Source organism: Miscanthus floridulus, chromosome 4, assembly GCF_019320115.1.
Source record: "Miscanthus floridulus cultivar M001 chromosome 4, ASM1932011v1, whole genome shotgun sequence".
In the NCBI taxonomy this organism is placed as follows: domain Eukaryota; kingdom Viridiplantae; phylum Streptophyta; class Magnoliopsida; order Poales; family Poaceae; genus Miscanthus; species Miscanthus floridulus.
The window spans coordinates 122,931,993-122,952,542 of record NC_089583.1 but is presented as its reverse complement, the minus strand read 5'-3'; the positions used below and the strand labels follow the sequence as shown (position 1 = coordinate 122,952,542).

Here is a 20,550-nt window from a genome sequence, read left to right as displayed (position 1 = left end):
AACCCTACGATAGAGTTTGTTCATGCAAAGATTTAAGGCTTGAACGAACACAAGATCACTCTCACTATGACCATCTTGTTTCAAAATCTGATTGACTGTCGCCATCTCCTCAGGCCTCATTGGTCATACGTGCCTTGTGCTTCCTATGATCCTTAATGATGTCACTGAGGTCATCAAGGCAGTCATCAATGGAAGCAGTCTTACTACTCTTCTTACTATGAGGGTTGTTAACTGAATGGTCACTGGTGTATCTCTTGGAGGATTGACCAACACTACGGGTCCGTACCGGCTCATCGGAAATGTCCTAAGGAGTGTGAGGGCTTCCACTACTGGGGGTACGCTCAGGTTGATGTCCACCGGCAGATAGCAACTGGCCCCTATCACGGTGGTGTGTCCCAAAAGCGTGATCAGCTAGGTCAAGGCATTGCGGACGTCTGAACCTCTCAACAATAGATTGGCTATTTTCCTACACGTGTGGCATGGTTGGACATGTTAGTAAGCAATTAGTACGAACCTACCTAGTAAAAGGGACTCGAGGAAAAGGTCGAAGTTAGTACCCCCATTGCCAGCGGCATCAAAAGAGGGGTCAGCTATCACCTCTCCGGTACGCGGGTCACGGCCTAGCCCAGTGTGGGTTTGACCCTCGCGCCAATTGTAATACTGCCTTTTGAGCTCGTTGAACTTGTTCTGGAGCCGTTTCTTGCGATACCCGAACATCGTGGCCTCATTGAAGGCACGATGCACATTTGCCCACCCGAGTGAGGTTAGGGTTTTGTCGTTCTAGTGGTATAGGTTTTTCTATTGAATCACTAGGTCAAGAAACAAGGAGGTGGTGCTGTCATCCCAGCTAGCATGATCACATTTCATCTGTTGCAATGTTTGAAATTCGAAGGTATTATGTACATGGATCGAATGTAAATGGAAAATAAGATGGTCTAAGAGGTACCAAAAACAGGGATAGGGCGAAGCAAATGGGGACTTGCCTCTGCAAAACTGCTTGGGGCAGTTTTGAACGGAGGTTGTACAGCCTGCCTTCAGGTGGAGAGCATGATGAAGTGGACAACGTTGAGCAGCAGCGGATCGCACATCCCGAAAATCGCTGTAGTGTTATGAAAGAGCATGAGATCGTGTAGCAATGAGAGCTCTAAACGGCGAACCAATGGTGAACAGGGAAGAAGATGGAATGAAACAAACCTTGGGTCCCCGGATCGAGCGAGGGGGCAGGTTCTGGCGTCGATCTGAGGGACGGAACCGGCGAAGTGAGAGGAGAGTCCGAGGAGCTAGGGAGGCATTGTCGTCGAGCTGGGAGGCGGATCCGATGAGCGGGGTCGGCGGATCCATCCAACTGGGAGGCGATTCCATCGACCTGGTCGGAGTTGGGGGGTAAACCTAGAAGACGAAAACGTTGGGGTCAGATCCGGACGGGTGGGACCTGCGACGACCTAGGATCCGGGGGTACCTTGCTGTTGGCGGACGACGTCGATGGCGGGCGGTGCTGGGTGGGAGGCCAAGCTCGCTGTCGCCGTGGAGGCTGTCGACGACGAGGGGCGGCCTCACGGCGTAGAGAGGCGGGCAGGGACCTATCCGCTGACCAAAGTCGGGGCCCGGCGACGCCCCACCGCGGGTCGCGCGCAGAGACACGGATGAGCGACGAGGGCAAACCCTAGCTGCGCTGCGCGATGGGGAAAAGATGAGGGAGGGAGCGGCACGCGGTGGCTGCCATCGATTTTAGTTCAGCCGTTCGGCGGGGCTGGGCTGCTGAATGGGTAGGCTGATCAGCCCAGCCAAATCCAGCCCAGCAGGCCATTTTAGCCCTGCCGGTCAGCATCATGGCGTGCTGCCACCTGCCTGCGACTGTGACTGTCTCGGCCACCGGGCCCCGATGCGATGCGACGCCATTGCCAAGCGCCGCAGCAGCCTCTCGTCAAGCTTGCATTGCATTGCATTGCACTGCACAGCTGCTGGGCTGGCACCTGGCAGCCTTGCAGTTGCCAACAGTTGCTGTGTGCTCTGGCTCCTAGCCTCCTGGCAGTACTACTAACGTTTATCATCATCACGCTGCATTGCTGCTTTCATCTTATCTTCATCTTTATCCAACTGTATTTCTAGTACTGTAGAAGCAGATTATTCGCACTGTTCGCTTGAGGCTGCCCTGTTCGCTTGAGGCTACGTTCGACTGTTGATTTGTATGGCTGATTTGTTGGGAGAGAAAAATACTGTACCATAGCTAATAAGCTGGCTTATAATGACAGCCGAACAGAGCCTGAGCTTATTCAGCACTAGTTTTCAGCTATAGAACAGCTGTTTTTTTTTCTCGCAATATTTAGCTTAAGGCAAATTGTCTGGAACTCTGAACGAATGAATCATCGTGGGAAACACAAGCACGGCTACAGTAGGACGTACTACTCTGGTATGGTCAGCAGCTAGCGATGGCATCATGCTGTGTTTTGTTTGCTCTTGCAGCACGGACTCGGACCTGAATGATGGCGCCTCGCTAGCTACTTGAGCAGTATACAACCCACTCCTACGTCATGCTAGCGCCGATTAGTGAGCGGTACTGGTTTTTTTTCTCTCACTCGAAAGATTTACGTATGTTGTAATTAAAAATAAGAACGTAACCATACAAATGACGCACTTTACGAGAACGTAACCATACAAACGATGCACTTTACGAGCGCCCCGTCATACTATCTAACAGCATGTTCGGTTGGCTGGTTCGTATCGTTGCTGGTTCATGAAGAAGTACTGCTGGCTGGTTTGTATGAGAGAAAAATATTATTCCGACTAAAAATTTACGATCGTTTACGACAAGCTACGGACCAAACGAACAGAATGTAACTTCATATTACGTAAAAGGGTTTACGACCGAGCTGGTCATTGGCACCGTTAAACTTGTACCTACTATGATGACCGCTCGCAATCGCCTGCAGCCCTGCAGCCCATGCTTCAAGCAAGCACGGGGCTGCTTGGTTCCTTGCTTCCACTTCCATCCGAGCCGAGTGTGGCTGGGCTGGCCAATGCCTATTTGGCTTGGCCCAACCCAAAGGCCAGAGGGACACAGGTGAGGTCAATAATAGGAGTTACTGTACTCCGGCCATCTACTGCTTCTCATCAAGCTCTTGCCTTGTGCAGCTGTAGCTGCAGGTACTACCACTGCATGCTCCAATAATCGCTACAGCCATTCCGATGGGGCCACCCAAGTTTTGCTCGCTCTTCTCTGAATTTGTCCTTGTCCTGTTGTCCTTGGAGGCTTGGAGGAGCGACAGCGAGGCTTGGAGAGTTGGAGCAAGGAGCAGCCAGCCCCAGCCAGCCAGCCAGCCTTGAGCCCTTGACAAGGACTCCGAGGCACCACACCAGCGGCCCTTCACTTGTGTGGTCTGAGTTCCTCACTCCCAAAAAGAAGAAATAGATTCGGTGGGCGCTTACTGGTCTTCTCGTACCATGTCCCACTCTGTCTCACGCTTTCTTGCTTGCTTGCAAAATATCTGCACCACCACAGTTGTGTGCACCCATCACTCCATCAGTCCACCAACACAGTTACTATTTAATCCCTGACTAATAAAAATCGACTACCGGTATTAAGTTGTATGTTTTTCCTTTTTATTCATTTTATAATAATAATATGGGTGGCATAATTATAAAATTAAGCTATATATGTTGTCACCATCCGGTTGTGGTGATCTATATGGAGTTTTATCATTCTTCAAAAAAAAAATATGTGGAGTTTTATCTATATCCATAGTTTTTCTTACGCATGACACGCTTGTGTATCTTGATTATGCATTTGATGGAAAAACATTAATTAGGTCAAACTATTGTACCTTTTGTTGCGGCCCATAACTTATGCGATCAGGAATCTAAAATTCCTATTTCAAAATTTTAGTTTTATAGATTTAATACAGATTTGTAATTATATTTGCGATGATGACTAACGTCTACAAAATTTAAAGACCATATGTCTCGGATAATTGTGAGAATTTCTAGGATTTATAATTTCTCCTTGCGAGTCTGTTGAGAACATAATTAACGTGGAGTCTCAATCGGGGCCTTAGTAATAGTAAGTTTTCCTTCCTTTTTTACTAAAGGAACTTGCATTGCTTAGCCTACGAAACTGTGCAATAATTATATTTCTTCTTCGTCGGCTACACACACACACGTAAAATTCGTCTCTTTTATTTTCATGACGCATGCCTGGGGATAACTTTGGTTGAAAGATATATGCAATGATTACCATCATTAGCAGATAAGCTTGGTCCAAAATTTTGCTTACAAGAGAGGCTTAGTCATCTTTCTTAATGCATCTGCTTAGCCTCTCATTGGGCCAGCGCAGCAGCTAGTATGATGTGCGATTCTTCACTATAAAGGTGATGCTGTTTCATACAACGGGAACCGATGAACTAATAAATTCAGAAACCACAATAGATCTATATAGCTATCTACCTATATATATATGCTGCCAGTGAAAAGGATATGGATATTCCGCGACCACCTTTCCATGGCCTTTTCTCCTGATAATTGCCCTATTCGCTTCGCTGATAAGTCATGGCTAAAAGTACTGTTGGCTGATTTGTTGTGAGAGAAAAATATTGTTCGTTGACTGAAAAAGTATGACTTATAAGCCAAGCGAACAGACGAATATCGGAGACAGCACATTAGTGAGTGTCATATATATTTCCGTTAGCATATATATAGATCTTTAGCCAGGTGGCTTATTTCAGTTATTTGCTAATGGAAAACATATAAGGAATGTTCATGTTTGTGGCGGTGGTACCATGAAAATGCTCCTCCTCCTTTACATAAATGATACTGTTTCTTTTTTGCCTTTTTTTTCTTAGGGAATCTGGGATCTTTAGCCAGGTGGCTTATTTCAGTTATTTGCTAATGGAAAACATATAAGGAATGTTCATGTTTGTGGCGGTGGTACCATGCATTGTCATGAAAATGCTCCTCCTCCTTTACATAAATGATGCTGTTTCTTTTTTGCTTTTTTTTCTTAGGGAATCCGGGATCTTTAGCCAGGTGGCTTATTTCAGTTATTTGCTAATGGAAAACATATAAGGAATGTTCATGTTTGTGGCGGTGGTACCATGCATTGTCATGAAAATGCTCCTCCTCCTTTACATAAATGATACTGTTTCTTTTTTGCCTTTTTTTTCTTAGGGAATCCGGGCTGTTTCATTTTTTTATTTGGTCACAATGATTCCATATCCAGCATTTCACAAGGAATTGCACACGAGTGACGCCAAAAGAAATTGAAAGCAATAAAAGAGAAGAAAAAGGGCGGGGTGAGAAAAAGAAGATTCGGTAAACAAGCAAATTTAATTTGTTGGTAGGAAAAAGGTAAAAAAAAAGCCGAGCTTTTCTTCCATCATGGCAGTTTTGACAGCGCCTGCCCGTTCAACAGTTGGGCTCCTGCCTGAGAGACGAGAGGTGAGACAGGCCATTCGAGAGAATGGACCCCCGAACCAATCAGTTAATTTGCTCAAAAAAGTTATTTTTACCACAGAAAAATTCACCAAGCTTTTAGGCGGATTATGTCAGATCTCTCCTTCTTATCGGCAACAGTCATTTGACTATTCTGTAGTAAAGCAGGAGTATCTGCTGCTCCTTTGGCTGCAGGACAACAGGAGTAGTAGCATGGGACGTCAGCTCCATAGCCAGCAGCAGATACTTTACCCACAGGCCACAGGAGCTCAGCGTCAGCCAGCAGTGTCCATCTGTTACTGGTGCAATGTCTGAGCGCGTGTTTAGTTCTCGAAATTTAGGAATTTGATTATTATAGTACTTTTCGTTTTTATTTGACAAATAATATTCAATCATAGTCTAATTAGACTTAAAATATTTGTTTCGTAATTTCCAACCAAATTATGTAATTAGTTTTTTTCAGTCTATATTTAATACTTTATACACATATCGTAAAATTTGATGTAATAACTACTGTAGTATTTTTTGGAATTTTAGGGTGCGAACTAAACACGCGCTCACGATCATGCGTCCTTCTGTTCATGGAACAAGAGCGGAAAATCTACTATGGTTTGCTTTTGGATTATTTTATCTGGACTGATGAACCCAACGTGCCTATCCCTCTAGTTGTGTGTGTACAGATCCCATGTGAATGTGATTGCCAAAGTCTCTGGATAGGTGCTGTAGCCCACTTGTAGCGAGCTACAACTCTGTACTTTCCTCGGATCTATAGGAAAATTATGAAAATTCACGCAAGATTCATCCATGCAAATAAGAGAATTACATAACTCCTACATACAGTGTCCAAAGTGTATGAAAATTTAACTACAAGCTATTCATGATATGACCAGTACACCATAAAAATTTTATGCCATTTGGAGCTACACCGAAAAAGATATAATTACCCCTATTTCCCACATGATTAAAAGAGATAATTAGCAACTCTATTTTTCATAACAGAACATGGTATAACTAGACATTACCAGGAATTCAACAAAATTGGAACCACATCATTTGGATCTACCAACCAAGAGATATATATTTTTGAATCTGTACCCAAATCTGTGAAAAAGAATAAAACAAAACAATTTGGAAACCCTAACCAACTACTGGGCTGGCCCGGAAAGCCATTGCGGCCCGCGACGCGCTGCGCCAGCACACGCCAGCGCGGCCCAGAAACACGGCACGGCCCATGGTCGGCTCCCGCCTGCGCGCGGCTGCTGACAAGCGGGCCCCGCTAGTCAGAGAGAAAAACAGGGGAGGGAAGAAGAGCGACGGCGGTAGCTCGCCGTCGGTGGCAGCTCCAGTGAGCCCACGGGTACCAGCGTGTTCACCTCACCCGTGCGCACCTAGGGGTACCATTAATTGCAGCAATTGCGGTGGCTAGGGAGAATGGCGACGGCCATGGCGACGCACGACCGTGAGTTGGCCAGCTCCGGCGAGCCGACGGCATCATGGCCCTAATGGTCTACCATACGAGCATCAGCATCACTAACTGGACCTCAAGCAAGGGAAAGAGGGGCCAGTAAGAGGCTCGAGCGGCACAGCCACGTGCGAGCTCGGCCGGCGGCGGACATGGCGACCCGGTGGAGCCGCCTTCACGGTGAGCCCTACCTAGGCGAGGACGAGGCTTCGGTGAGGTCGAGGACGTGGAGAGGCTCACGGTGGTGCTGTGGTTCAGGGGAATCGGACAATGGCGCTCGGTTAGGTGATTTGGCTCGGCAGCGGTCACGGTCTTCCCGGTCACCGCGCTCGCTTGGAAGAGGACGGTAGAGAGAGGAAATGGCGAGAGGAAGAGGGAGTGAGCGAGGCATTGGCTTGGCTTTCACTTGGGAGCACGGGCGCAGCGACGTGGAGGTGCTAGCTAGGCATGCACGCCACGCGGTGGCCAGCCTCTGAATCGGTCGGCCATGACGTTCACTGAACATTTTCTGAAACGACTGAATCGGGGTCCGGTGGCACGACTGACAGCGCCATTTCATCGCCTCATAGCTCGTAATCTAGCCCTGAGTTAGCGGTAGGTAGTAACAGCAAATTTGTAGAGCTACAGTAGTACTACAACATTGTTAATTGGGGCTTGGACTAATTCGGTCTGGATTGGGAGATACAAGGTCTCAAAGAGGGGCTCATGAAACTATAAGTCAGGACTCGACTGAAAAAAATTTCTAAGTCTGAAATCAGCAGTGAAACCTAACTTGTGGGCCCTTGTTTGAGCATGTTCTAGCCATTTTCATGAGATGGTCATATTGAGACTTTTGTTCCTTGATAAATTGGCTACAACTTTGGTAAAGGGTGCACATCCATGCAAGATCTCTAGGTTGGACTTTTTAATCAGTCAAACAGAGTCACTCTAGAGGTGATCCTAAAGTCAAACCTCCACCTAGAGGGCAATTTAGTCATTTTGGTCCACATGAACAATGTCCCATCAATTACCCTAAGTGTAGTTAAGGTGTATTAGACCATAATTAACCACTCTACACAAGTGCTACACCAACTTCTAAGTATCACATGTGATAAAACAACAAAACACTCAAATTACCCTAATGTTGCAAATCCATGTTTCACATGTTTCATGACTTTGTTGCAATTTTAAACTTGTCATATTACACTACCATGTTGCCATATTTCAAGGTATGAGAAACTCATGTTGCATTCACATGTTGCACTAACTACCATTCACGAGCAATCAAGTATGAAACAAACATAATTGAGAGTGTTGCATATACATGTTTCAGTACAATGGCATGATGAGATAGATGATGCACATGTTTATGAAGTGAAATGCAATTTTGTGGGAGCCAAACACCTAGGGTGTTACATGAACTATGGAATGGAGGTCCTGATAGAGTTTCTTCTACTACAGCGAACACCCCTTTCTCTGGACGGATGAATCCAACAGCATTATCCCTCCGGCAGGGGCGGACACAGCGGTGGGGCAAGGGGGGCTCAAGCCCCCTACACAATATCGTAGCAGTGGAACCCCCTGTAGGAGCCCCATTAATTTTTAGACAAAGTTCTATAGTGTAGGGGGCTGAGACTTAAGATCACCCTGAAATATTTTCTGGGTCCGCCGCTGCCCTCCAGTTGTGTCTCAAATGGCTATTTTGTGTATGGATTGCATATGATTGCTAGAGTCTTGTGGATAGGTCTTCTAGCTCACTTGTAGCGAGCCACAACTCGCCCTTCCATTATATGCAGGGCGGAGACTACCGCATTCATTTCGTTTTACAGAGATAGCCCATAGGTTCACGGTATACACTAGTTATATATAACTGTTTTTTATACTAGCCCCGTACTCTTTCATTTAACCATCTAAAAGAAACCTCATGGAACTAACCATGTATTGAGTTCTTTTTCCGACCAAATGCACACAAACATTAACTATGGCTATGGTTTTCTTAGGGCTCGTTTGACACGACTACTAGGGGCATCGTCTGCATATGCACTTGTATTGTTTGGCACTATTTAAGGTTGGTTTGTTTGAGCTATATTTTTTTTTTGGCTTTTGGCTCAAAACCTGTCTTCTCATACGGTTGTTTTTGTTGCTATTAGCTTTCATAATAATTTTATAGTTTCTCAGCACACTAAAAGCCAGAAAAGCTCATCAGAACATGTTTTTTTTTTCAGCTTTTGGTTCATTTACTCCGAACCAACTTTTTTAGCTTTTCAAAAGCTAGCTCAACAACTAGGCTGAAGCTTGTTTCAGCTTCTGGCCTGTAGAAGCTGGCAAAAAACCAAAACAAAACACGCCCTTAGCACCTAGATCACTGTAGCAAAAGTATTCCGACTTAGAATGGGGGAGCCGAAAGAGCTAGTTGTTGCGAAGGCTGAAAGAGCTAGTTGTTGCGAGGCTTCATCAGCTCATGCTACCGGGGCGGCAGGGCCTCCCGAAGCCACATCAAATGAGCCCTTAAACCATTTTTGGTCCGGTAAGATTTAAAGAGAGACTGTAAAGAATTAAAAAAAAACTCCCTGCAAATCAAAATCTTCCTCGTCCCTTTCTACCGGAAGCGGCTTGAGAAAGCGACTAATCGAACAAAACCTTTTCAGCCTAGCGGTCCCAAACAAAGAAACAGAAAAAATCTGAAGCAGAGAACCCCAAACGACTTCTATTATTTATGAATTAATGAGCTGCCTCCAGTGGGCCACCAATGCATAGCGCATAAAGTCGTACTATACCTCTCACTTCACTTGTGCTGTTCATCTCCCTCCTTTCCTCTCTCACAAAAGAAAACAAACAGAAAATAAATAAATAAAAAGTAAAAAATGCAGCAAAGCCTGGAGCATCGGCCTTGCAAAAAGGCTGTGGCTGTGGCTGTGGTTTGGCTTGGCTCTCTCTTTTCTCCCACTCCCAGTCGGCAGTGCAGTCCCAGCCTCCTCCCTCCTCTGGCTCTGGCCGGCCTCTGCTTCCTTCTCTTCCCTTCACCCCCCTTCCCTTTTTGGACCCTCCTCTCCCTCTTGCGGCTGTGGCAATCCTAAAATTAAGGCTCCCATCTGCCCCTCTTCTCTGATTGATACATCGATCTGGTCCCTCATCTTCCTCTTCCTCTCCTCCCCTTGCTTGCCTTGCTTGCTCAGGTTAAAAAAAAAAAAGGAGCAGGAGCTGCAGCACAAGCACAGCCCCCCTGCCCGGCTGCTCCTCTCCTTCTTCGCAAAGATTCTCCCTTTCTTGTCATATGCCCCCAAAGGTTTTGTTTCCACTGTCGCCGCTCCGGTCGAGCAAGCACCTGCTGTTCTTGCCATTTCCGATCTCTGCGCCTGCGCCGCCAGCCCTCCCCACTGCGCCGCCGCTGCGCATTGATTTCTTTGCAGGTGCAGCCGTGCAGGTGACTAGGTGAGGTGATCGCACGTGGGCGCGCGTGGATGGGAGTTCAGACAATGTCGTCCCACTCCCACGGCGACGATGGCCGCCGCGGCCTCCCGCGGCAGGGCTCCGTTTACGGCCTCACGCTCACCGAGGTGGAGACGCAGCTGGGCGAGCCACTGCGGACCATGAACCTGGACGACCTCCTGCGCACCGTGCTCCCCGCCGCCGCGGGCCAGCCCCCGGCGGTCAAGAAGACGGTGGGCGAGGTGTGGCGCGACATCCAGAGCGCCGGGGGCGGAGGCCGCCAGCCCTCCATGGGCGAGATGACGCTCGAGGACTTCCTCTCCCGCGCCGGCGTCGCCGTCGACGCCGCCCCCCATTGGATGCACCAGTACCCGCCGCAGCAGCAGTACGCGCTGCCGCGGCCCCTGCCGCTCGGCGCCGCCGCCCCCGGCCCGGCCGCCGCGTACTGCGACCGCCCGGTGGGGGTTTTCCTCTCGCACTCGCACTCGCACTCGCAGGTGGCCGGCCGGAAGCGCGGCGCGGCGGCGGCTGGGGACGGGGACGGCGTCGTGGAGAGGACGGTGGAGCGGCGGCAGAAGCGCATGATCAAGAACCGCGAGTCCGCGGCGAGGTCCCGGGCCAGGAAGCAGGTGGGGTTCCATTTCCACTTCCACCATTCCACATCCAATAGAATAGAGAATGTTTTAGGAGTATGTTCCTCCACAATCCAGTCCCTAGTCCCTACATAAGATTTTTAAGCTCCATCTCCATGGATTTCCTTCTCTAAAGTGCTAAAGCGACCTCTGCAGGCGTACACCAACGAGCTGGAGAACAAGATCGCCCGGCTGGAGGAGGAGAACGAGCGTCTCAGGAAGCTCAAGGTAAACATCATTCTCTCAAAGTGAAGTGGTCCCAAACTTGTCTCTGCCTCCATGTTTTTTATTCAGTTCTTTTGAGCTTCAGCAGAGTTCTTTCTTGGTGGATTCAGGCCTGCAAAAACTCTCCCTGTCTTTCTCTCTCTGAAACTGAAAGTGAGTCATTTTCTAGTCTAGACAAAAGTGGTAGGAAGATACTGCACCTTGTTTCAGTGTTTGTTTACACAAGACAAGATGTATGCTTAAACTTGCTAGGGATGCTTAGTGGAGGGGGCTAAAAATGGAGCATAGCAATAATAGATATTGCCTCACCGATTTGGCCAAACGAAGTCTCTAGTTCCTAGTCTAGAAAGATGAGCTAAACTTGTAGCACCAGCTGTGGACCATTTTGGCTTGCCTTTATATATATATTTATATAAACGGGGATTGTGGACGATCACGTAGTCCTATATTCTAGCATCTTGTTGCAAATCATTTATGCATTTGCAGTGTACGGACCTGCCTAATGCGCTCTTATAGGGCAGGCAATGGCATTTGTGGCTGTTTTTTTTTAAGTTTAAGCTGTCACAACATTCCAAATTTCAGCCTGATGAGACAAAAAAAATGGAGCCCAATGAAGAGCATGTGCATTCCTTGGATAGCTCCATCCATCCACAGTTCCATTCCAAGAGTTTGTCACCTACTTCTAATGTTGTACATTGAGTTCCATCCATCCTGGTAGTCTTATATCATGCTGATTGTCAGTGACATGGTGCATCATTGGTTGTATCATGGATGGAGGGGGGGGGGGGGGGGGGGGGGGGGGGGGTAAGATAAGAAAGAAAGAGAGGCCTCTGTAGATGCTGGCAGCTAACAATGTGCTTGGTTTGAGGCCTCTGTAGATGCTGGCAGCTAACAATGTGCTTGGTTTGGGTGTGGTGCAGATGCTGGAACCACTGGAGCCACCACCGGAGCAGGACGAGCGGCTGCCATTGCCGCAACCGGAGAGGAAGCAGCAGCTACACCACCACCACCTCCGGCGAACGAATTCTGCCAGTTTCTGATGAGGAGACCATGGGCCGGGAGGCCATATATGTTCATAGTGAAGCTCTCAAGGGCGTCTAATTAACGGGGTTCACGGTCTGTACTTGGATGCTTTGAAATGTGAATGAACAAACCATGCTCGATCTGTCTGCAGTAGTTGCCCGCCCCTCTCGCCGTTGCTGGCTGCAGACTGTGGTCTGTGGATGGGTGTTGTTGCAGTGAAAGCTATTGCTATGCATTCGTGCTGTGCTCTGTTGCTTTGCTCCATTCCATGCCTGTGATAATCGTACACTTGATCATCGTCATCTACTCATCTGGGTTGCTTTGCAGTTTGCAGCAGCAACGACCAGCGAAAACCAGCTGAAATTCTTACCAGCCGAACACCCTGCTTAACTTCAGATAAATTCATTCGGCAAGGAGGCCAGGCAAACCCTGTCTGTCAGCTATGCATGCAGAACAGAAGCTGAATCGCCAAAGCACATGGTGGCTGAAAAGTTCAAAATCGTTGTTCCTCCTGTATGGCCTGATCAAAAGCTCAACCCCCCAATGATCACTCAAAACATAACAAGCATAAGAATCAAACACTTGTGGTCTGCCATGATTGGGCCGGACAACATAAGGACTGACAGAAAGCATACCCAAGTGATTGGTGATCTATGCTATCTGGAACTTATGTAAAAAGCGCTGTAGAAGAGTCTTCGACGATAAAAGGCAAACGCCATAATAGGTAGCAAGGCTAATCCAACGAGACATCTTGCTATATGATAGTATGGCGCATGAACATGTTCTTGTAAATAACTGACGTATAGGTAGAACCACACCGTTGACTGCAGCTGGTGTGCAGTTTTTTTTTTCATTTCTGTTTTTTGGGTCTCTTCCTGGAACTCTATAGTCCAGTCCGTTTAATTTGCTGTATGTTTTCACCTTCTGCTTAATGCAAAGGCAGAGCACCTGCCGTTTTCATACTAAAGAAAAACGACCAGCGAATGTGGAATGTACAACGGCCGGCTACTGAGGGCCTGTTCGGCTGGTATATAAGCTGACTGGTTTCGACTGATTCAATAGTGTTCTGTGAGGGAGAATAAGCTGAAATAGGGTGACTCGGCTGAAAAGTAGTTCCGTAAGCACGAACCGATTCATTCAGAAAGAAAATATAGAATTTGACTGAAAATCGTCCCATTCCTAGCTAGCATCCCAAAGTCGGCAAAGCAGGGTGAGGAGTACTGACGGCCAAGAAGCATGATGGATTGTTGGTGCAGCCCACAGCCCACAGGTCGACGTCGTCAAGCCCCGCTAGGCCGATGCATTGCCATACTTCGCTGCTAACTGCGCAGTGAAACAACACATGATGCCCGTCTCCTTCGGGGTGACAAATCTGTAATGTGCTAAAAACGAATGATACAGGTCGAGGGCGCGTGACAATCGCGAGAATCGAGATACTACGACCGGAGAAGTCATCGCAAGCTTCTTCTTCTGAAACTGAAAACTGCAGCATAGCAATATCAAAGCGCAGAAAATTCACAAGAAATATATCCATATAATAATAGAAACCCAGAGAACCGTAAGGCGCCGAACAATAGAAGAAGGGGTTCTTAAGAATATAAGATAATCTAGAGTGCAGGTGCACAACTGGCCTACATACAGACTTGTACAGAATGCCACGGTGCCACCAGTGTTCTCGATAGAATAATTCACTCACTGTACAAAAGCATATGGCCACGGATCGACGGCACTACAACAACATTACATCAAGGCAGTAACACTGACAGTAGTAGGCTACGTACAACTATAGCGTGTCGCCCTGCATCCTTGCAAGATGTTGTATAGCTATAATCCCCCCCCTCTCCAAAATACTACTACATAAGCAGGCCGGCAGCACATACAAAATACTACACATCTGTTCGATTCATTTGCAAGGTTGTTCCTGCATATTCGAGCAGCATCCCTGCTCAATCCCTGATCGTTGTGTCAACGATTCGGTACCTTCTGCTGCCCCAGGGATCGTTTTTTTCCCGATAGTATGACATCAAGATACACCATATCCAAGGTGGATTCCTGGTCAAAGGGGCAACTTCCTCGCTGTCCTCGGCTTCTGGGACACCCAGTAGCTTTTTCATCTTTTCTATGATCACTTCTTGAAAACCACCGAAGAATTCGACCTGCCAAGGATTTAGATGAAGACATGATCACCTAATTCAGCAAGACTTTTAAGCATCCATAACTTTTTTTACCACCAACACTGATTTTTTTTTTACTAGTGATGAATGTGGACACCTGGGCTGGTCTGTAGGCAAGGAAATCAAACATAAGGGTTATTTAGTAACATATTACCAAATCATTCTTATGGACATACGCACGAATTCTCGCTGTAGGATCCTCAAGAGTCAACCGAATACAATGTTTATCAGTCAAAAGCAAACTGAGTTCACTAGCTCGACAAGGATTTGCTGTCACGACACGGACCAAGGTTTTCACTTTGTGCGTCACCTAGCACAAAAGAAAAAGGAGATATTGAAGCTGGTTAGCTTTAGAGTCAGAGTTCAGAACACGCACGGTTCTGTGTTACTAACTAGGGAAGCAAAATATATAGTTTTCTCATGAAAAGGGAGAGATAAATCACTGGGATACAACTCAAAGTAAACATGCTCGCATGTTCTCAGGGGTGTTGGATAATATTAGACCAAAACGAAAACAGAAATAAAACTAATAAATAACGGGAGAAAAATGGGAAAGAAGTAATACCTCATCATGAGTTAAAGACTCCATTAACGTTGAGTAACCTTCTTTCTCATATACATCTGACAGAACTGATAACAAATTGTCATGAGGCAAGCTTTTGTGGGCAACAGATGGCAGCAAAAATGCATTACAACTTTATGCAGCGCTTCATCAATACAATACATGTAAACAAGCACTTTGACAAGATCATCATGTGTTTCATTTAGATCTCCATATATACATAGCACACAAGAAAAAAAATTGAGGTTTGTTTTTATGCACAACCTTCGTATGCAAATATAACGGTGGAATGCTATAGTATACACTCATTCAGATAACGATGAAGATAAGGCCTGATGAACAAACTTAAATATTGCTATTTTAATCGATTAAATGCTGAATTAGTAGCCAAATTCATGATATGAACGATGAAACAGAATATGTTCATCAGTGATTCAGAGGAGCAATGCTCTATACCAGCAACATTAGAGGGGAAGCTTGCCATCGGCTGGCGGTGAACTTTGTTGGCGTTGCGGCTGTCATATATCCTAGAGGTGTTCATGTAATTGGTAAAGTTTACTTATATAATGTCCAAAGAACAATAAAATTCAGAAGAAAAGAAGATTACTTCAGACGATCAACAACGCTATCATCTTCATGAGATAAAAGGCGAACTCCACTAGAGTTCAAGAAAATGCCTTTCCAAATGCCAAACTTGTCTTGCTTGCAAGTAATGTTCCAGAACCTGGCCCAATAAATACTCTGTTGCATGTGTAATACTTCCTTGACAAACCTATCTGAAAAAAATCCTCAGAACAGTTCCGACACATGGCATTGTGCATAAAACCTCCCTGGGTAGAGGGGGTGATGCAACTGCCTCAGCATCCGAACTATATGTTCACCAATCAATAGTAGAGAGGCACACAGAAAAAAGGTCAATTAAGTGAAAATAATGACGTGACTGACGTCAGCAAATGTTTTTCTAAGATAAGACTTATTTTCTTTTCATTGACTATGCTTAAGTTCAGTGCACCATATAAGAACAACCAAATAAAGATTAAAATCTGCAACAGTATTGCAAAGACACTAGAGCACCATCCTATATTGCATAGATGTTTTTCTTAGTTATTGCTGAAAAATTAGAAACAATAAATAAACATAGGCAAACCTACAATCCTACATTGCCTCAAACTCGGCTGCAGGGGTATCAGTTCCATCCCAAACATAAAATATCCAATTGCCGTTATCTTCAAGGACATGCAAAACCTACAAGAAGGCAGAGAGAATTTTTGGAGCATTCCCTGTACCAAAATAAGTCTCGAGTTTCAATATGATTGAATAAAGAACTAACCTTGCATACTAGATCAAAAGTAGAATCAGACTTTAAACTCCTTAACTGCAATTCGAGATCTTTCAGACCGAAATCTTTCAGACCTGCGGTACAAAGTAGTTAGATAGAAACAGATGTTATAAAAGTTGCTAGTAAAGCATTGTTAGGGACGTACTAATTAAGTATTTCATGAATCTCTGCAAGGAGACAAAGATAGACACAGAGGGCATGTTTGGATGCTGCCTCCCAGGCAGCTCAGACGCCAGGCAGCGTCCCCAGGCGTTCGATTTCGATCGCCTGGGGCTACGATCGCTTGCCTGGTAGGCAAGCCCAGGCGAGGGCGGCATCCAAACACGCCCAGAATACATGCTATAATAAAAGGTCTATATCCTAAAGAAACAGAATAGCATATATCAACCACTTATCGGGAGAGCAGGTAGTTAAAAAGTAAAATAAGTTCACAGCAAGAAGCTGACAATCTAACAAAGCATGAACAATTCTAGACAACAAAATTCAAATTGTTGTTGTGTTTGATTGAAAGGCAGGCAGAGAACGACCTTAACTAAGGGCTAAAATGAGATAATGCAAGTTCTGTTGTACTCATAATTTATAAAATATTTAATTCCTTTGGGTAAGAAGAGTTCATAAATAGAATGGCTACAGTACACTGTTTGATCCTACATAAATTCAAGTGAATCGTGCTAATTGGTGGGACCAAGAAATCAGAAACTGAATTAGCCTTTCAGCCCCACAAGTATGATAGTTAGGCTGACTTCTCATTTGGATAAGAATATGTTCACCACCATGATATTTTAGTGACAAAATTGGAGTGGAATGAGCATGATTAAGGCACAACAGGAAATATCATGCAGATGGGTGGACCAAATAGAAGGGCGGGCCTGGTGCAAGCGATAGAGTCTTACCGTCTGTGACCGGAAGGATCCCGGGTTCGAGTCGCGGTCTCCTCACATTGCACAGGCGAGGGTAAGGCTTGCCACTAACACCCTTCCCCAGACCCCGCACAGAGCGGGAGCTCTCTTGCACTGGGTACGCCCTTTTTTTATGGGTGGACCAAATAAATTATCAAAAGCAATTATCGACTAGGAGTCACCTAGAGGAAGCCATGTTCTTATCTGGGTTAAACGTTCTTTGTCACGTTTGCTGCCATGATATTTCATAGAAGTCTGATATGAGCTGCACTCAAGCAGATACTTTGCTCTCAAACAACGCGAATGAAGAAAACCTTTTGTCAAATGTAACAAAGGACTCCTCATGATGCTTCTTTACCTGCAGATCAAAGTAGGCATGAACTAGGTGCTGCCAAATGTGTCACTAAAATTTCAAAAATGATGAGAAAAGAAAATAGGCTTAAACAACAACACATATAAAAAGGTATGTGGAAATTTATAGATCTGAGAAATACCCAGTGACAAATGGTATAATTAAATAGAGTTTTATGATGTACCACAACGTCATGGAGACTGATCACATCTCCACTTGACTTGACACAGGGCAATAGGGCAGTGTTGTCAGCAAAAAATATTGCAGATATTCCTAGCCTTGCGTGATTCATCCACAATCCTCAACGTAACAGTGAAATCTACAAAAACAATAGACATGACCAAGGGTTCTAGCATTGATTTGAGGATCAAAAGCGAGACTTAGCAATGAACACGGCAACAGAAGGTCCCTCTCAAGTCTCAATGCATAATGCTTCATGCAAAATGTTGCAAAAGAGGCGATCCAAGGACAAGCGGACAAGCTAAAGCACGTGTCTCCCCACAATAAGCAAGCAGCATTTTTTTTAAGAAAAGAGGGAGACCCCTGCTTTTATATTTCAAAAAGCAAACATTCACAGTACTGAGTTTTGGCACGCAGGCCCGAATTTAAAGACTTAAGTCTGGGAGACTGCTACTACTGGCACATCTAGCATAATTCCTACCAGTAAGCAAGCAGCATTTGAGCAGAGAACTAATCCTAATCAACACTATTCAACAAATCATTCCAAATATATACTTTTTTCATAGCACAAATCCCAACGGAACCCCACAAATTTCCTTGCCTCCGCAGCATTTGCTTACGAGAACAAACCCTAGGTCAACACTTTGTGAATCAGACTGAAGAATAACTAAAGAAGGAAGCATACAGCCTGCAACAGCTTAAACACAAACCGCCAACTCTCATCCTGCTAAAATCCGGACGGTGCGCGGAAGGAGAGGAGGGGAGGGGTTGAGAGTGAGGCTCACCCGAGCCACTGCTTGCGTCTGGCGGCGCCGATCTGAGCGACGACGGCAAAGAGGCAGACCCGGACGCCGGGAGCCTTGAGGGCATCGGCGATAGGCCGGTACGTGTACTGAGGCTCCCCGGCGGCCGCCTCGAGCAGCCTCTTCCATACCTCGCACATCCTCGCGTCGCCCTCGCTCGCATCGCCCTCGCGCGGCCTCTTCCTGCTCCCTCGCTGATGCTGCCTCCATAGCCTGGGTGTGAGTGTGACTTGTGACTTGTGATTTTTTTTATTATTTTAACGCTTTTTGAAAACTAATTTTAAATCTAACGCAGTCGTTTTTTTAAAAAACTAACACTTTTGGCCACGCCTATTGCCCTGCCGCAGGCCAAATGCCTGTACCGCGTCATGTATGGTGGCGCGGCAGAGGGCTGACGTGGCGGCGACCAGAATCGCTGACCGCTGACGGGGCAGGGCCTGTCGCGCCATCGACCTTGGCGCGGCAGTGACGCAGCCTTGATCCGTGGCGCGGCAGAGTCGAATAAAACCTCGCGGCCAGTCCCTGCCTGCCCGAGCAGCAAGCCCGTCTGGCTGCCGCGCCCGCCACCCACCCGGGCAGTACCTGGACGGTTTAATCGGAACGCGTCGCGCCGATAGTGGAAGTTATTCTAAGTATTACTTGACGTAAAATTTGTTTCTGTCTTTTATTGAATTAGTTTTATGGCCGAATAGAGAATTTGATAAGGCAATGGTTTTTTCCCGTCTTTCATAATACGGTTAACCACCATGTTAACTAATCGATTATAAAAAATTGGATCGGATTGAAACGAATATTTTTTAAGGGAACTTATTTCTTGTCGGTTTCCGAACTAGTTGCTACTTAATCTCGCATGCAGTGATGCCGCGACACATTGAAACAAATATGAAGCAAATAAATAAAGTCCGTGCGCAAGTTAACAAGCTACCACATAACATTTTCATTGGTTTGACATAAGTTCGACATAACCTAACCAACTAAGCCTGCAAGTTTCGGATGCCAATAATAGTTCGACCTAACAAACTAAGACCCAGGAGTGTAAGGATCCCTCGGACGCCTATGTCTCTTCGGATTTGTTGGCAACACATTGAGAGTGTAGCCAACGTCGGTGTGGTCGTGTCGCCGGTAAGTACGGCTCGTACCCTACAAGTATATGATATGCACGATTACTTAGAATTCTTTATGATCGTTAGTTCATGTAGCCTACGTATTTAAAGAAACTACCTTTGTTAGTATCTGTGAGGATCTTTGGGTACCAAGCGGGGCACCACCTAGCTGAGACATGTCGATCTCATCCTACGGCCAATCATCCCACTGGTCGTGCTGTCTGTGGAATCCCGGGGGGTCATCGTCGTCATCATCGTCCTCGGTTGCAGGGTCCTTCCCAGCGCTATGATGTGGTGGTGTACGCACCGCGAAAGTGGCACCTGTCACCGGCTGAGAAGAGCCGGCTGGTGTCCTCAAAGAGGCTGAAGACGTGCCACTCGACCGCACCGGGAGTGGCGGTTCCTCATAAGGAGTGTCCATGCAGCTCAGCTTTTGAGCTAGCTTCCTGTAGCTCTTCTTCACCTTCTGCATAAATAGACGTTAAAGTTAGTGCATTTCCCAAACGCATATACACTAAAGAAACAATTTTGGAACGGACTAGTTTATGTTTACCTCCACAAAATCCTCGAGAACGCCTGGCCCCTGCCCTCTAGACTCGTGAAGCCGGAATGCTACTTCGTTGGACAGCCTCGACAATTGTGTCGCCTGGGTACAAAAACGCGGTTGAACAGTTTTAGTATACATACTTAATACCAAATGGATAAAAAATTATACTATTCAAGTATCTTACCATGTATGTTTGTAGCGGGGCTCTCTGTATCTATGTGTCCTCTCTAGTGGCAATGTCGTACATATCTTCGATCGCATCTTCCTTCGAGTCCTCGTCAATCGCCTCTTCAGTGTACGGGGGCTTGATATGTGTCCCCGTAGACCTATGAAGCCAGTGTAGGTACTCGTCGAAGGTGTGCTGGTCGTGTAGAGGACCCGCATGGACTAGCTGCTGTTCCCTAGTCTCCCACAAGT

General features: G+C 46.2%; 1 protein-coding gene and 1 pseudogene across 4 annotated transcripts; one reads left to right on the top strand and one right to left on the bottom strand.

The window, feature by feature from the left end:
* The first annotated feature begins 9,799 nt into the window (after positions 1 to 9,799).
* LOC136552966 (ABSCISIC ACID-INSENSITIVE 5-like protein 3) lies at positions 9,800 to 12,320 on the top strand. 4 transcript variants are annotated; one of them, XM_066544544.1, is made up of 4 exons: positions 9,800 to 10,983; positions 11,083 to 11,154; positions 11,734 to 11,818; positions 12,072 to 12,320. In XM_066544544.1, exons 1-4 carry the CDS (start codon positions 10,327 to 10,329, stop codon positions 12,254 to 12,256), a joined length of 999 nt encoding a protein of 332 aa, XP_066400641.1. In that variant the 5' UTR covers positions 9,800 to 10,326; the 3' UTR covers positions 12,257 to 12,320. The 4 variants fall into 4 exon arrangements, with proteins under 4 accessions (XP_066400641.1, XP_066400643.1, XP_066400642.1 ...); XM_066544545.1 differs by having other exon boundaries at positions 9,802 to 10,923; XM_066544546.1 differs by lacking the exon at positions 11,734 to 11,818 and having other exon boundaries at positions 9,801 to 10,983.
* A 1,800-nt stretch (positions 12,321 to 14,120) lies between these two features.
* On the bottom strand, positions 14,121 to 18,623 carry LOC136549257 (protection of telomeres protein 1a-like; annotated as a pseudogene).
* Between the last annotated feature and the right edge of the window lie 1,927 nt (positions 18,624 to 20,550).

Bases quoted from the DNA above. Each gene is read 5' to 3' on its own strand.
- LOC136552966 (XM_066544544.1), top strand. From the start codon at position 10,327: ATGGGAGTTCAGACAATGTCGTCCCACTCCCACGGCGACGATGGCCGC. The intron at 10,984-11,082 runs GTATGTTCCTCC...CGACCTCTGCAG, and splicing joins GAATAGAGAATGTTTTAGGA to GCGTACACCAACGAGCTGGA. The intron at 11,155-11,733 runs GTAAACATCATT...TCCAAATTTCAG, and splicing joins AGCGTCTCAGGAAGCTCAAG to CCTGATGAGACAAAAAAAAT.